This window comes from Cutaneotrichosporon oleaginosum, assembly GCF_008065305.1.
Source record: "Cutaneotrichosporon oleaginosum strain ATCC 20508 chromosome Unknown ATCC20508_contig02, whole genome shotgun sequence".
In the NCBI taxonomy this organism is placed as follows: domain Eukaryota; kingdom Fungi; phylum Basidiomycota; class Tremellomycetes; order Trichosporonales; family Trichosporonaceae; genus Cutaneotrichosporon; species Cutaneotrichosporon oleaginosum.
This window is the reverse complement of record NW_027072171.1, coordinates 2,524,228-2,539,845: the sequence shown is the minus strand read 5'-3', so window position 1 is coordinate 2,539,845 and position 15,618 is coordinate 2,524,228. Positions and strand designations below refer to the sequence as shown.

At 59.4% G+C, this 15,618-nt stretch overlaps 7 protein-coding genes across 7 annotated transcripts; 3 read left to right on the top strand and 4 right to left on the bottom strand.

Annotated features, from left to right (window-relative positions):
• Positions 1 to 32: 32 nt before the first annotated feature.
• On the bottom strand, positions 33 to 485 carry COLE_02683 (uncharacterized protein; the record flags this gene model as incomplete). Its single annotated transcript, XM_018419917.2, has 1 exon — positions 33 to 485. One exon carries the CDS (start codon positions 483 to 485, stop codon positions 33 to 35), a length of 453 nt encoding a protein of 150 aa, XP_018275171.1.
• A 312-nt stretch (positions 486 to 797) lies between these two features.
• On the bottom strand, positions 798 to 2,709 carry COLE_02682 (uncharacterized protein; the record flags this gene model as incomplete). The annotated part of the gene is made up of 4 exons (XM_018421038.2): positions 798 to 1,852; positions 1,885 to 2,201; positions 2,248 to 2,540; positions 2,578 to 2,709. The coding sequence occupies 4 exons, from the start codon at positions 2,707 to 2,709 to the stop codon at positions 798 to 800; spliced, it is 1,797 nt and encodes a 598-aa protein (XP_018275172.1).
• A 1,924-nt stretch (positions 2,710 to 4,633) lies between these two features.
• Positions 4,634 to 5,526, top strand: COLE_02681 (uncharacterized protein; the record flags this gene model as incomplete). Its single annotated transcript, XM_018424716.2, has 4 exons — positions 4,634 to 4,824; positions 4,874 to 5,018; positions 5,082 to 5,184; positions 5,237 to 5,526. The coding sequence occupies 4 exons, from the start codon at positions 4,634 to 4,636 to the stop codon at positions 5,524 to 5,526; spliced, it is 729 nt and encodes a 242-aa protein (XP_018274772.2).
• A 2,086-nt stretch (positions 5,527 to 7,612) lies between these two features.
• On the top strand, positions 7,613 to 9,621 carry COLE_02680 (uncharacterized protein; the record flags this gene model as incomplete). The annotated part of the gene is made up of 3 exons (XM_018424168.2): positions 7,613 to 7,704; positions 8,084 to 8,293; positions 8,358 to 9,621. The coding sequence occupies 3 exons, from the start codon at positions 7,613 to 7,615 to the stop codon at positions 9,619 to 9,621; spliced, it is 1,566 nt and encodes a 521-aa protein (XP_018276209.1).
• Positions 9,622 to 9,742: 121 nt separating this feature from the next.
• On the bottom strand, positions 9,743 to 10,291 carry COLE_02679 (uncharacterized protein; the record flags this gene model as incomplete). Its single annotated transcript, XM_018419760.2, has 1 exon — positions 9,743 to 10,291. The coding sequence occupies one exon, from the start codon at positions 10,289 to 10,291 to the stop codon at positions 9,743 to 9,745; it is 549 nt and encodes a 182-aa protein (XP_018276210.1).
• A 1,052-nt stretch (positions 10,292 to 11,343) lies between these two features.
• On the top strand, positions 11,344 to 13,596 carry COLE_02678 (uncharacterized protein; the record flags this gene model as incomplete). The annotated part of the gene is made up of 4 exons (XM_018424169.2): positions 11,344 to 11,386; positions 11,545 to 11,945; positions 11,978 to 13,450; positions 13,555 to 13,596. The coding sequence occupies 4 exons, from the start codon at positions 11,344 to 11,346 to the stop codon at positions 13,594 to 13,596; spliced, it is 1,959 nt and encodes a 652-aa protein (XP_018276211.1).
• A 767-nt stretch (positions 13,597 to 14,363) lies between these two features.
• Positions 14,364 to 15,054, bottom strand: COLE_02677 (uncharacterized protein; the record flags this gene model as incomplete). The annotated part of the gene is made up of 6 exons (XM_018424170.2): positions 14,364 to 14,423; positions 14,469 to 14,539; positions 14,572 to 14,720; positions 14,763 to 14,797; positions 14,846 to 14,941; positions 15,031 to 15,054. 6 exons carry the CDS (start codon positions 15,052 to 15,054, stop codon positions 14,364 to 14,366), a joined length of 435 nt encoding a protein of 144 aa, XP_018276212.2.
• Positions 15,055 to 15,618: the final 564 nt, after the last annotated feature.

The window sequence follows — 15,618 nt, the reverse complement described above, 5'->3', positions numbered from 1 at the left end:
GAGGCGCACCATGCGGTTCCCTTCCCCGCAGTTCAAGTGGTATTCAAACCTAACCCCCCCTTCGTTGGTGTGATTGCGGCCATCAGAGATCGAGGGCTGGAGTCGGGATCTGTGCTCCGGGCACTTGCCGCGGGGGCGAGCCGCTCGGTCTGCGACCGGAGGTTGCACAACGACTCTGGCGACATACATTGAAGGCGGACTACAACGCTGGCTTGGTCTAAGGTGACGAGGAAGTGCCCACCATCCTGAAAGTGACGTCCGGACTGATCGGGTCGAAGCTTAGCAGTGCGACGACATCCATCCCCAGTCGAGCCCGAGTACGCGCGCGAGGACGCACTTCTGGCGTGGACATGTCGACCTCGGCATATGGCGAGCGGACACCCACGTCGCCGGCCCCACCTTCCACAGCGCCGTTGAAGTATCCGCGGCGCTCCAACGTAAGCCGTTCCCCTAGGGTGGAGAGCGCCTACACAGCTACATAGCATGGCCGACCCTGGACGGCACCCAGCCCACCTCACAGCGCAGTCCGCACACCTTGGCGGCGCAGGATTGCATAGAGACGACGACCACCTCGGCCACCGAAGTCGCTCGTGGCGTCGCCGCATGCCCGCGGCCCCCCCGAGCTCGCAAGAGCCAGGTGGCGGAGCCCATCGGCAAAGTGCGCGACTGACATGACATAACTACTCGTGAATGCATAAGCCCCCCGTCCGTACATCTCCAACGTCCCTCAGAACAGTAAGACTACATATTGGTCATGCTTACAGGCGACGTTTGTCCATAATGTCCTTTGCTTGGTGCTAGAAGAGCCACCCCGCAAACATGGCGTTCAGAAGACACCACACTAATATAGCAGGCAACGCAATGCCGAGCATGTCACCTGTGCTGCGCACAATAACGCTGTGGCGCGTCCGCCATAGCCAGCGCGCGAAACTCCTGGCACGGTGGATCGGCCCCCGGCTCTGGTCAGCCACAAGGCTGAGTACACTCATATCCTTGGCTTTTGCAGCGGACGCCCACTCGCTCGCGCTCATCATGCGCGGGAGCGTGACAACCCGGCGAGGCGTCTGCGTGTTGTTCGGAAGAGGCAAGAGGCCGCCGCTAGCACTCCTCCGCGGGGTGGGGTAGTCGGCGTGGTTCAAGTCGGCGCCATAACTGGAGCGGCGCGAGAGAGACGGCGAGTGCGTGTCATCATCGTCGTGCAACCCCAAGCGAGGGCTCGCGATCGGAGACGCTGGTGCCGACGGGCCTGGTGATAGACCTGCGCCACTGTGCCGTTCCCTAGTCATCGTCAACGTCTGCAAATGCTGTGCCGATCGCCGAGAAGGAAGTGTGAGCGGCACCGGGCGCTCAAGCTTCTCCTCGACGATGTGGAGCCGACTCTTCTCGGAGAGGCGGTGTGTGCGCGACCATGCTGCGCGAATGTTCATGTAAAAGAGATAGATAAATGTGAGGATAATGAGCGGGGCGTAGACGCGCTGGTACACGCCCAACTGATCAGGGAGGATGCAGGGAACATCGGCGATGCCTGCTTCTCCAGGTTGTGGTGGGACAAGGGACAGAAGCTGGAGACCGGGGCGGCGAACGCCTGCGTTTGAGCTAAACGATTTGACAGTCACCTCCCTGATGCGACCGCCGTGGGATATTTCGCAATAGTCGTGGTCGTCTCCACTGAAAACAATGTCGGGTTTGATCTCATTGAGCAGGAAGCGGCTCGTCTCAGACCCCAACAGGTTCTGGTATCCTGGTCCAACGCCTTTAAGAATGCGGCCGTGCTCGCTTAGTGGGCCGCATGTTGCCGACTCGGGGCGTGCGAGCGGGATGTGCGAGACAAGAATTGGTGATGGGGGGCGCTCTGCGGTCAGGTTGGACGCTTGCGCAGCTCACCTTGGCCGACCTTCTTGACAAACTCAATGACCCCGCCGCGGACGCCGTCCCACTCGCCAAATTGTACCTCTGACGCATAACGGCGGTAATCTTCCTCGACAAGCCCGATGGCATCAAGCAGAACGAGCGAGTGGTTAGAAATGTTAACAACTTGGTTGGGTGCGCCAAAGTGTTCAACGTAGCGCTGCCGAGCAAGAGGGGAGAAGTATCGGCTCGTCCGCGCCAGGGGAATGTCGTTGTTTCCGGGAATATAGTACGTCTTGACGTCCTGGGGTAACGTAAAGATCGAAAGGAAGAGCTGATAATAATCCTCGTATCTGATGTGAGTGATGAGCTACTAGTACGTGTGCACACATGACGTACTCTTGATCTGAGAGATTCCCTCGTCCCCAATCGAGCATGTCACCAAGGAAGACGACTGCGTCAATGCGTCCCAAGCGGCGGACGACGTTCCAGCTCTTGCGCATGAACAGCTCCTCCATATGCTGGCGCACGCTGTTGACCCATGGTCGAGCGTTTTCTGGGTGTGATAGGATGGGATGCGGCACGTGCGGATCGGCGACGAGAACGACATGAGTTGGGTCCGTGCCCGAGACCTGTCGTAGCTTGGAATCGGGGAAGCGGCAGCTCGAAAGCGAGCTGAAGAACTCGCCGGCCTGGCGAGTTAGATGTGTGAAGTCAAGGTCAGCTTACCTCGTACCAGATCACGACGACGACCCAACCAAATCTAAGGGCGAGGAGCTGTGTCGTTCGGCTGAGAAGGCGGGAACGGCGGGGCCGTGGCTGGAGGCCGCCGATGTTGGGCGAACGCGGCGCATATGTCATGGGCGCGTCGCAAGGAAAGGAATGTGGACGTTGGGAGGCGCTGGGTGCCGCGCGATTTGGGGGGAGAGGGGGGGGGGGGGGGGGGGGGAAGTGAGATGTGGAGAGATGTGGAGCAAGGAGGAGGGTAGACGAAGGTGGGGGTAGCGAGAGTGAGGAGGTGGCTGGTGGCTGGTGGCTGGTGGGAGGACGGTGGGAGTGCAGTTACAGTCGCCGCCGGGAGATTGGGAGATGGGTGGAGGGGGATGTCAAGTAGCTGTTTGTGGAGTGCGTCCGTGGTGTCTGTGGATCTGTGGATCTGTGGACGGCGCGAGGATACGGCACGGACAGCTGGACACGTAGCCCGGACGGAGTATGGGAGTCGTAAACAGTCAGCAGCAACCGGTGGCGAGTAAGGATACACGAATGTGGGATGGAGAATGATAAAAGGAGAAACGCGTGTTGGATGCATTGAGCGTGCAACGCGCAGCGTGCAGCGTGCAGCGTGCAAGCCGAGTTGGCCGAGCTTGAAGCAAACTAGCGCACAAGGGTGGGGTGCATGTAGAGTACAGGAGTGTGTATCAGAATGCAATTGTAATTGCACGCGTCTCGGCCACCACCCTGGCCCTAATGGCAAGAGCCCCTGTTGGCTTCATGACTTTATCTCCTGGCGTATGGGCATCTCACTCTCCCTTCAACCCGTTCTCATTAGGATCATTAGGACCGTGCACCAGACTAAAGGCGCGCCGTCAATTCTCTCACCTAAACACCTAGGGCCAAAGTCTTGCACTGAATACAGACCTTGATGGGTCCTTGGACAATGTTAGGCACGCTGCTGTTGTTATAGCCTCATCCCCCACCTGGATCCGAAACAGGTCAAGGATCCAGCATGCGGAGGAGAAATGCACCCGTAAAAATAATCTCAAGGGGAGGGACCAAACAAATATTATGTCCGGGATGTGTAGCGTGCTACTCGCGTGGAGTGGGAGATCGACCTCGGGTGCCACAAGATTGGTCGGAGGCGGAAATAAGAGATACCTGGGTGCGGCATGACGTCGATTATCGACCGTGTCTCTGGCTGCCGTCTGTGTGTCGAGAGTGACGTGCCCATGACCTGTGTGACCTGTATGACCTGTATGACCTGCAAACGCACGCATTCAACCCTGCAATCGTCTTGCTCTTTCGTCATACCATACCGTGCATGCCAGAGATCCTACAGAGCCTAGAGCCATGTCAGCGAGCCAGCAAGACGTGTTGCGCCGATGCAAAATCAAATCAACCGCCAGAGGCGACCAAACGATCACCGGTGCGAGCGAGGCCCGATTGCCCAGTAGCTCAGCTCATAGCCCCAGCTGTTGTAGCGCATGCAGCGCACAAGCAAACCCTGGATTTGAAGAAGTAGTGCTGCTCGAGTCAAGTGCGGCAAGGCAAGGCAAATCTCACAGCTCAAAAGCTCGAGGCTGGCGGGCATGGGCATGGGCATGGCGGGCTAGCGGCTAGCGGGGCTGGCGGTCAACGAGGCCCCCGATCCAATGCAAAAGCAAAGTGCAGCGTCATCTTTCCAGCAAGCACCAAATCAATCCTTTCCTTACCCGCCCCTCCCTTCCTTCCTCCCACCCTTCCCTGCCCAAGCCCCTACATCATCATCATCCATCCATCCCACCTACCCCCTCCTCCTTTCATCTCTCGCCTCTTTCATCATCACACTCTTCATCCATCCATCCACTCTTCCATCCTCGTCTCTTAACTAGACTTGTCAATCCCCTCTTCTCTCAACAACTACTCTCTACACCACTCACAGTGTTAATCATTCACAGTAAGTCGCTCCTCTTGACAAGAGTGCAGCCCCTTCCACCACGATCCAGCACATCGCCCCGCTTCCCACGGCGAGGGGCTACCGAAACGGCCTTGCAATCCCCGACAAACTGATGCTGACTACCTCTTATAGATGGCTACCCCTCAGTCGCAACAGATTAAGAACAACTTTGTCAACCACCCCTACGTCCAGCAGGCGAGCCGTGCTCTCCAGGGCCAGGTCAACCAGCTCGATGCAGAGCTCAACAAGTACCCCGTTCTGAGGGACGTTGAGGCAAAGACCAAGGTCCCCAAGGCCTACGGCGTCCTCGGTCTCGGTGGAGTGTGAGTCTTCGTTCCTTGACTGCCACTTGTGTCAAGATGCTGACGACAGCGCTGTCATTCTCATCTTCTTCAACCTCTTTGGCCTTGCCCAGCCCGTCTCCAACCTTATCGGCTGGGGTCTTCCCGCTTACCTCTCGATCAAGGCCCTCGAGAGCCCCAGCACCAACGACGACAAGCAGTGGCTTACTTACTGGGTGAGTTGCTTTGTACTGATGCTGCAAATGCACAAATGCAGGTCGCGTGACTAACGCAAACAGATTGTCTACGGTACCTTTAACCTCATCGAGTCGGTCGCACTCCGCGCCATCCTCTACTGGGTTCCCTTCTACTTTGTGTTCAAGAGCGTCTTTATTGTCTGGCGTAAGTTTGGGCGACCTGGAGCAATTTTAGAGAGCCTACGCTGACGCGTAAGTCTTCCTCCCCACCACTCGTGGTGCCGAGGTCCTCTACTTTAATGTTCTCCGCCGCCTTGCTGTGAACATTAACCGTCCCGGCCCCACCTTTAGCTCAACTTCGAGCTCCACGACGTCGTCGTCGACTTTTGGCTCGTCGCGTGTTGGCGGCTCGTCGGGCCTCGGTGGCACCTCGGCTACGACTGTCCCCTCGTCGACTTACGGCTCGGCCACTGACAACGCCTTTGGCACGACTGGCCAGACCACTGGCTTCAACCCCAACGCCAGCTCGGCCTTCAACGGTGAGTAGCGCCAGGGCTCGCGTGACGTGATGTTCTTGCTGACATTGAACAGAGAACAAGCTTCTCTAAGCGACTTGTTTCCCCACCATCTCACCTAATGATCACACGACAACGATACAAGATCTGACGGAGTGTTCTTTACCCTCCCCTGCCCCTCCCCTCCCTCCCCCCACCCTTTCTTTGGCATGCCTTGCGTGCTTAGAATCTGAGGCTTCGTACAAAACTGATGGCGGATGAAATGTGAAGAGTTGCTTAATCGTCGGGAAGGGGGATTGCGGAAGTGAGAGGGAGTTGTCGTCATCGCGTCGCGTGGGTAGGGAGGCATGGGATATGACACTTGAGGCTTGAGGCACGCAGCCAGCCGATTGGACGCGGACATGGCTGTCCGCCTGTCCGCCTGTACCTGCTCCTGTTCTCATTCGTGCGATTGGACGGGCCGATCAGCCGACTTGGACTGCCCACCCACCGTTTGACGCGCCTTTCTGGTCTCGCGTGGCTATCACGGGTATTAGGCGCGTGCGTGGCTCAAGGCGATTGAGGCCCTCAGTGCTGACGTTGATCGTGTGTCATTAACATACGTACAAAGAACACCAAGAGGTTCAGAGGCGCGAGATGGGCGAGATGGGCGACAGGCACGCGCAAATGCCAGGTCTCTCTGCGTGCGTCAATCTCGCTCTTGGCGTTGCGTTGGCGGCATGGTGAATGGCGATCCTCGGACCACGCGATCCAGGCCTTGATCCTCGGATCCTCGGATCCTGCCACCTCTCTCAAACCGCCCACATCCACTAGGCCCGCCTACTTCCTATCCCTTGCTTGGCCCTCTCATCCCTCTCATCTCCTAATCTCTCAATCTCGCTTGCATTCTCCTAGCGCCCGTTCACTCCGGTACCCCAGTCACCCTTCACGCCCCTCGCGTGATGTTGGTCTGTCGTGACTGTTCTTAATCACATTAAATAAAGTGCCTAAAGACCACGGGCCGCAGGCCATACAGTAAATGACACCGTTGACATGCGCCCAGGACTCGGATGATATCAGCGATTCCCAGGCGATCAAGGCGAGAAAAGTGCAGACGCGCCTTCAGGCTCAGATCCTCAGCCTCATGACCTTGGACGCGACCAGACAAATCTCATGAGGTCAGCGCCCCGCCATTTGGCGACATGACTTGCCATATCTCCGTGGTCTTTAGCGCCCCAAGCGCCCGAGCGCTCCTGTCTCGAAGCTTTTGCGCCCCGCACATGGCATGCATGGGTGTCAATAAATATGTCAACGCGTCCCCATCCATGCCATCCATGCGCGCGCCGTGCCGGGCCCCGTGCACGACGAGAACAAAAAAAAAAAAGTACGAGGTGAATTGGCTGCATGGCTGCATGCCAGGGGCAAGGACGGCAAGGGACGGCGGCTTGGGCTTGGCGAGCCAACCAAGCTCCGCCTCGGCGCCCGGACAAAGCCGAGGTTGTTAGCTCGATAGCTCGTCGACCCAGGACTCTGCCCGACCGATGGGCAGACCTGCGTCGCCCCCTCTCCTCTTGTGCTCCCCACCAAACCCAAGCCTTTGGGCCTATGTCCTGGACGGTTTAGTCCAAGAATTTATTACCTGGGAGCTGGGGACCGCCCACCGCACCGCGCGCCGCACGCTGGCGGACGCACGCATCGACGATTTGATCCCGCCAAGCCATCCCCCCTCCCCCTGGGATTTTGCACCCTGATTAATGGGGTGGTACGAGAGTTTTGAGACTTGGTGTGTCTGCCACAGAGAGCAGAGGGCTGGGCTGGAGGACAGGACCTGTTGGGTCAACGCGTACCCATCCATGCGCCTTTGCAACCTTTGCTACTCGTCCGTCCGTCGTCTGTCCTTGTTTCGTCTGTTCTTTCGTCTCTGGTTCTGACCGTGTCCGTACTCTATAACTTGCCACCTAGGTGCGTCTCGCCCGACCGCTCCCCTCGTTCGCTCGTCCGCTCGCTCGCTCGCTCGCTCTTTCTTTCGCTCCTCCTCCTGCTCCGCCAGCAAGCACTAATCAGGTCACAGTCGAGCAGCAGCACCACCCCGCTACCCCACGCCAAGGCCGGCTGCCACTCTCACGCCCGCCAACAACAATGTCATCCCAGGCCATCCCCCGCGCGACGTCGCTCGCCGACAAGACCTGGGGCCTCGACAGCCTTACCAAGGCTCGCTTCTCGTTTGACAGGTGCGTTAGCTCCGCCGAGAGCGTGTACACACGGCGCCGTTGCGTCTGTCGCGCCCTCGCGCCCGCCGCCCCCAATCCCCCTCGCTATGCCCGTACGCACGCTGACACTGTGCCCACCCACCTCCTTATGCTCCTGCTGCGTACTGCTATGCCCCTTCCACTCCGCTCTCCATCACGTCGTTCCTGCACCTTGCACCACCACCGACGCGAACGCCAACGCCAATGCCAACGCCAACGCCAACCCCCCCACGCGAAACCGACACCCGCGCCACATGCCACACGGACGATGACCACATCGTGCCATCGGCTCACATCGACAATCCTGCCCGGATCGCGACGTCTGTGCGCCCGGCTTCTCCGTACGGCATTGCCGCAACAGCAAGACGACCGCTGCCACCATCTTGACTGTTGTCATATCGCTCCTCATCCTCGAGCAGATTGTCTACCGCACCAAGAAGGCCCACCTTCCAGGTGACAAGTGGACTATCCCCGTCATTGGCAAGTTTGCCGACTCGCTCAACCCCACTCTCGAGAACTACAAGCGCCAGTGGTACTCTGGTCCTCTGTCATGTGTTTCCGTCTTCAACATGTAAGTTGGCAGCGCACTTGCGCGCTCGCAAACATTCGCGCACGCACCAGTGCTAACTCGTCAGCTTCATCGTTATCGGCTCGTCGAACAAGATGGCCCGCAAGATCCTCAACTCGCCCAATCACGCCGAGCCCTGCCTAGTCGCGTCTGCCAAGAAGGTTCTTGACCCCGAGAACTGGGTGTTCCTTCACGGCAAGGTCCACGCCGACTACCGCAAGGCGCTCAACGTCCTTTTCACCCAGAAGGCGCTCGCGATCTACCTCCCGATCCAGGAGCGCATCTACCGCCGCTTCTTCAAGGAGTGGGTGTCGTACAAGGGGGCGCGCCCGATGATGATGCGCATGCGTGACCTCAACATGGAGACGTCGCTGTCCGTCTTCATCGGCCCCTACCTCACCGACGCGGACAAGGACCTGATCAACAAGAAGTACTGGGACATTACCACGGCGCTCGAGCTCGTCAACTTCCCCTTCGCCATCCCCGGCACCAAGGTCTACAACGCGATCCAGGCCCGCAAGGTCGTGATGAAGTACCTTATGAACGCGTCCGCGTCGTCCAAGGTCCGCATGGCGGACATGCAGAACGAGCCCGAGTGCCTGCTCGACGAGTGGACGCGCGCCATGATCCTCTCGAAGAACGGCAACTCGGAGGAGGCCAAGCTCCTCTCGCGCGAGTACTCTGACAAGGAGATTGCCATGGTTGTGCTCTCGTTCCTCTTTGCGTCGCAGGACGCCATGTCGAGCGCGATCGTCTACGCGTTCCAGCTCACGGCCGACCACCCCGAGATCCTCGCCAAGATCCGCGAGGAGCAGATGCGCGTGCGCGGCGGCGACCTCGACGCGCCCCTCACGCTCGACCTCGTCGAGGACATGGTCTACACCCGCGCCGTGGTCAAGGAGGTCCTCCGCCTCCGCCCCCCCGTCATCATGGTGCCGTACCTCACGACGCGCGAGTTCCCCATCACCGAGGACTACACGGTGCCCAAGGGCGCGATGATCATCCCGGCCTTCTGGAACTCGCTGCACGACGAGACGTGCTTCCCCGAGCCGGACAAGTTTATGCCCGAGCGCTGGCTGCCGAACGAGGACGGCTCGGCGCCCCTCGCAGAGTCCAAGCCCCAGAACTACCTCGTGTGGGGCAGCGGCCCGCACAAGTGCATCGGCCCGCAGTACGCTGGCATGCACCTCGCCGCCACGCTCGGCACGGCATCCGTGCTCCTCGACTGGGAGCACGTGCGCACCAAAGACTCGGACGAGGTCAAGGTCATCGCGGCCATTTTCCCCAAGGACGAGTTCATCGCCTCCTTCACGGAGCGGGCGGCCATGTGAGGTGGTGTGTGCCCGGACAATTTTCGATTCGAGAGCCGCGAGAGCCAGAGCCAGAGGCGCGAGTGCCGCGAATCGCGAGAGTCGCGAGAGTCGCAAGAGTCGAGTCGGAGAAGTATCGACGTCACGAGGTAGAGAGCGTAGAGCGCTTGATGCCACGCACGAGCGCGGCCGACAGCCGGCGCGGTGGCGGACGACACCAGTAATGTGCCATACCCCCCCCTAATCTAGTTTTCTGCAGTGTCTTGGGTCCAAAGGCAGTATGCATGCAGCTGTAGCTCGGACCTTGTTCCGTGTTTCGAGTGTTGGAGGGGAGGGATCGGGTGGCGACAAGGTGATGGCGACGGGGGGGGGGAACATGCCACGTTGCGAGAAAGTCGCACGAAATGAGCTCTGTCCCATCTTCAGATCTGAGGCTAATAACACAAACATCATGACCATCGGGGCCAGCGCGCCGGCTGCCTTGCGAAACGCATTGTACACCTACTGTAGATATGACGCCGATCGCCGGAGCGGAATGCGCTGAAGCAGAGGTGCCACTCGAAAATAGAGAATAATAAGCGGGAGCAGATTTGAATACAGCTCCTGAGCCGAGGTCCCGAGGAAACCTCCCTGCGCCGTGCGGCCATGTGTGCTTGAGGCCGAGCACCCAGCGTCCGATTCCAAGCCTCATATCCCGCGATTGCTCGTCTTTATTTGTATTTATGGGCAGGAGCCAGGAGGAGCCAGGAGGATCCAGGAGGAGCCTGGAGGAGCCTGGAGGAGCCTGGCAGTGGCACGACAACGCGACACGGCACTCGTCGGTGCGTTGCAACGGCCGAGGTCAAGAACGTCAAGGAACATGCAAGCGAGACAGGAGGGGCCGCGCGACGCGTAGAGACGCGCCGAGGCGAAACACACGCCCAGCTATTCCAGCAAGAACAGGGGCAGAAGAGGAGGATGGATGCATGGCGAATGGCGAATGGCGATAGTGGTGGTATGCTGTAGATCGAGATAATGGCGGAACCCTTTGCCAACCTTCCCTCAACTGTCCCGCCGCCGCCCCGTCGCCTGCCTCGCACACTGCCCTTGACCGCCTCCGTCCCGCCCATGCCATGCCGCCCACATCCCCGCTGGCCCCGCTGGCGCGCTTGCGTACCGACTTTTGACAGACGCACCGATAAAAGTGACAGAGGTCACACGGCGCTCTGCGGACTGGGAGAGCGTAAAGTAGTAGTTAGAGTAGATATACAGAAGATCGATAGAGATGAATACAAAGTGGATTGTCGGATTGCAGGATACTTGGCTGTGGGCAGGTAGAATTTGGGCCCTGAGTAGCCCGTACACCCTTGACAACCCACTCGATGGCCTCTTCGCTCTCTTCAAGTCACCCTTCCTCCTCATCCACATCCTCGTCCTCACCATCCTCGTCCTCGTCCTCGTCCTCGTCCTCATCCATCACCCTCCGCCAGCCCCCCATCTCTCATTCCACAACATCTCCATCCAGCCCTGTCTCCTCATCGCCTCTCCCTCTCCCGACATCATCCGCCCTCGTCCTCTGCAACGCGTCCGCACCCCGCCGCCTCCTCCATCCATCACCGCCCTCCACTCGACACCCTCTCAGCACATCCCATCGGCTGACTACCCCCACACGCCGGCGCCCGTAACCCCCGCGATCGCCATCTCCGTTTCCGAAAGGATCCCCTCTTCAGGCCGCAGTGTACTCCCCCAGCCCGCGTATCTGGGATGGAGGACGCCCGCGCCTCCACCACTAATGGCGACCTAAACGGTAAGTCTGGCTGACGCGCGCGCGCGTTGCCCCCGGAATGCCGTTGCCGTGCGCGACGTAGCTCCCCCGCATCCGCAGGTGACCCGCACATGTCGGAGCCCATCGCGCGCCTGATCGCCCGTCCCGGTCCCTTCGGAATCCCACAGCGCTGACAGCAGGCGCCGACCTCCCAGGCGACACGCCGCGCGCCGCGGCCTTCGCAGCACTGGCACCGCCAGGAGGGAGGTTGTTGCCTAACCATGTTCCCGCGGCCGCGAACGAGTCGGCCATAGCGTCTCTACTGCCCCCTGACATCCAGGACGGACTGTCAGATGGCGGGTCGAGAAGATCGAGCATGCAGCCGCGCGTGCCGTCGCGCCAGCTGTTGCAGACCGCGCTAGACCTCGCACAGAAGGCCGTCGAGATGGACAAGAACAACGACGTTGCAGGCGCGTTGGCAGCGTACCGCGACGCGGTGAGCAAGCTGCGCGTCGTAATGGAGCGCGTTGGTGTCGACCCCACATCAGATGGCAAGCGGGGAGGCAAGAATGAGGAGGAAGGAAGAACGTTGAGGGGTATTGTGAGGCCTACTTAGGGGCTAGCTGACAGTAGCACGACGCCTACATGGCGCGCATCACATTGCTATCGGCATACGAAAGCCCACCCGACGGTGACGATGGTGTTGCCGCACTGGCGTTGACAAACCTGACGCTCGACTCGAGTTTGAGCAGCGCCGCCACGACTCCTCCCAACCACCTCGCGCGCCTCAACACGAACCCGGAGGACTTGCCAAACAACAACAGCGACGCCGGGCCGAGCACCCCGCAGAGGTCGCCAGCACTGTCATCGCTCAGTGGAAGGAGGCAGAGGAGCAAGCAATCAAAACATTCGTTCGGCTTGGACGAAGAAGCCGACCTTTCAGGCCTTGACGGCGCAGACGCGAGCGAGGAGACCAGCATCAAGGACCTCGCATCGACAGATTCGCCGCCTCGCGCGAGCCTCGACGAGGACGACCGACCATTACCTCCCCTCCCTCCGTCGCTAGTCAACGCCAAGGGCGCGTCGGCTAGCAACACACAGTATCTCATTAATTCTACGACCGCGCAGGGAACGATCAACCAACGAAGGAACAACGGGACACCGTCAATGACTTCCATCTCGGAACTGAATGCGTCGACAAGCAACGAGAGCACACCCGACGGCACGCGGAAACGAACAATGTCACTGCGTGGCCTCAATGGTGACGCGGCTGGTGAAATGTCCGTCGCTGGGCCATTACAGGCTGCCTTCAAATCGACGTTGGCGCCGCCCGCCCGCCTCTCAGGCACAGCACACCTCTCGCTGCGCCCCGATCCCCAGCCGGCTGATATCATCCACCGGCCATTCCACGTCCTGCGGCTGCTCTCTGCATCAATGGATGCGGCAGGGACAGGCGCGTACATCACCTCGTCGATCCACGTCGACCCCGGCGTCTGGCGGGCCGGCAACTTGCGCTCAGGCGGCATGGCCAAGTCTGGAAGCGGCGCAAAGGTCGTGGGCATTGAAGCGAAGACGCGCGTGTGCGAGGCGCTGGTAGGCCACCTGGAGGCGATCAAGAGCGTCGGTGCCGTCTTCCTTGACGGACAGCGCGAGGAAAGACACGGCATCGACGTGTCGTCGCGCCTGACTAAGGCCCAAATCGACCAGATCGCGCGCGTCGGCGATGAGTTCGGCGGTCTCCTCGACAGCCTCGACGACGAGCTCGACTCGACATACAAAGCGCTATCGGGCAAGGGCGTGATCTCGAGCGGCGCGTGGAACGGCAAGTCCAAGACGTCGTGGGGTAGCCGTATCTCGGCGCGCGTCGACAAGATGTCGCGCGGCAACGACAGCGGCGAGCGTTACGTCGACATTCTCGGGCAGCTCTTCTACGCCTCCCAGGTCATCGACGACCACCTCCGCTGCTTCACCGGGCCCTGTACGGCTGCGTACCACGCACTCCCGCACAAGACGTACAAGCAGATCGAGACGCGCGTCACGCGCGCCGCCCAGTTCTACGGCGCCGTGATTGTTCCCTTTGTTTTGGAAGATTTGAGGCAGTTTATGGTGAGTCCTTGCATTGCGGAGCGTGTGCACGAGCACAGCTCAAGTCGTGAGCGAGCAAGGCAGTCCGCATCACTCCCTCCTTTCGTGGACGAAACTGACAGCAGCTCGGATACCTCAAGGGAGGGCTCCAGTATCTTGAAGACTAGTTTCCATTTTCCGTTGGCTTCGGCTTTGTCTTTACATTCGCAACCTGTGCTCAACCTAATTTCCGGCCTTATACACTCGTCGACCGTATACTACGAATTGTGGCTATCGCTCTCGGCTATTTGCCTCTCCTTCCTCTTTCTTGCTCTTGGTTTACTGGTTGAATGGGATGTATTAATCTCGTGCGTGACATGGAGTGGTAGAAGTCGAGTCGGCTTGCGAGGGATTGCGGAATGATGGAATTCTAGGCGCGATAGGGCGCGCGGCTGCAATGTCTTGAGACCTTGGTACTAACGCTTGGACCTGGGGGTCAACCAGTCACCCCGGTGAGACATGTGACAGTCAGTTGCGTCGCGGTGGCATTGGGTTCAGTATTTGTTCAGTCTGGAAGCACCCTCCTCCATGTTCCGCCGTTCAAGAGATGAGAGCCTCCACACCCCGCCCCTACACCCTCTGTTCTGCATGAGCGCACATTAGCAGATCAGTTATGTCGAGCCAACAACATCCAACCAGGTCTGACGCAAAAAATCTCAAGGGCCGTGCCGCACATCCACCTGCTCCCATCCATCTCTACCCGATGTTGTGCAACACCACAACAGACAGCGACAGGTGATGCAACAGATCACAACTAGTCGTCGATGAAGAGAACTCCCGCGGATGACATGGAATATATCCATGGAATGTGTCACCACCAACTGACGCTACTACGTCGCATACCTGTTGCGTCAGCTGCGCCTTCCTGCGCCCTCATCGCCTATCATTTCTATACTCACTTGTGAGTCCATTCCCGGGCGGTGGCCTCGTAACGCGCACGGTCCGTCTTGTACGTCTGTCGCGTTAGTCCCCGTCCTTCGCATTATATCTGATAACCTACGTGCGCGATCTCGGGGACAAGCGGGTCATCGGGGTTGGGGTCGGTAAGCATGGAGCAAATCGAAAGGAGAACTTCTGTCAGCGCAGAAAACGATCAATGTTACCCTTCGAGATGGTCAGAGCTGGGCTCCACTGGTCTCGCAGGATGTCCAAGCAGATGGAACCGTTGGCGTTGATGTTAGGGTGGTAGATCTTGGTGGTGAACGAGACCTTGGGAGGCTTAAAGGGGTAGTCGGTGGGGAAGGTGAGAGAACTGACGTTAGAGAACCGTCATACCTACGCTGCCGAGACGCACAGGAAGAACACACCACCCGAGTACGGCGAGTCAGACTGATTCGTCAACGATCGCACCGCGCGAGGACATGTCGAGGCACTCACAGGACCCATGATCGTCGCCTGCCACTGGAAGAGGTTGTCGCCAATAGGACCCGCCGAGCACGAGGATGGAGGGTCACGGCCGAGGTCGATGAGCTCCTGTCGTGTGAGTTGTCTGACGGGCGGGGCCGTGCATAGTGCACGACTTTGAGGTGGGCAGCAGCTGGGGAGCTGGCGCGCATACTCACCTTGTTGATGCGCTTGAGAGCCATGTTTGATTATGCTCGCTAGTAGAGAAGCTGTGGAAGGATAAGTGCGGTGGCAAGATATCGATCACAAAATGGAAGGAGGAGGCTCTGTCAGCACCGCAAAATGGGGGAGTGGGGAGGCAGAGATGACGGAGGAGTAAGGAAGCGAGAACGTGAGTGTGATGAGGGTGAGAAGGGGGAGGGGATTGGGGAGGTGGTGACGAAGCTCACAGAGGGGACGGGCAAGTAGAGATGAGTGTTGAAGATTGGAGAGTGAGTGATGAAGAGCAAGATGAGTTGTCCAGAGTTGCTGCGAGTGGAGAGCCAGCGTGCCCCCGCCAGCGCGCGCCGACCACAGTCGTCTGCCTGTAGCCTGCCTGGCTGCCTGGCTTGCCTGGCCTGCCTGGCCTGCTTGGACGAGCCGAGCGCCAGAAGGAAGGTTGGCCCTTCAGCCCAATGCACCCATCACTCCCTCCCTGGCCCTGATCCACCCCGCCAGGCCCACTGCCAGCCCGGAATTAGAAAATTCTCCGCCTGTGGCGGCACCCAGCCCCGTGGTTCCAGTGACTTCGACCACACTTTGATTAG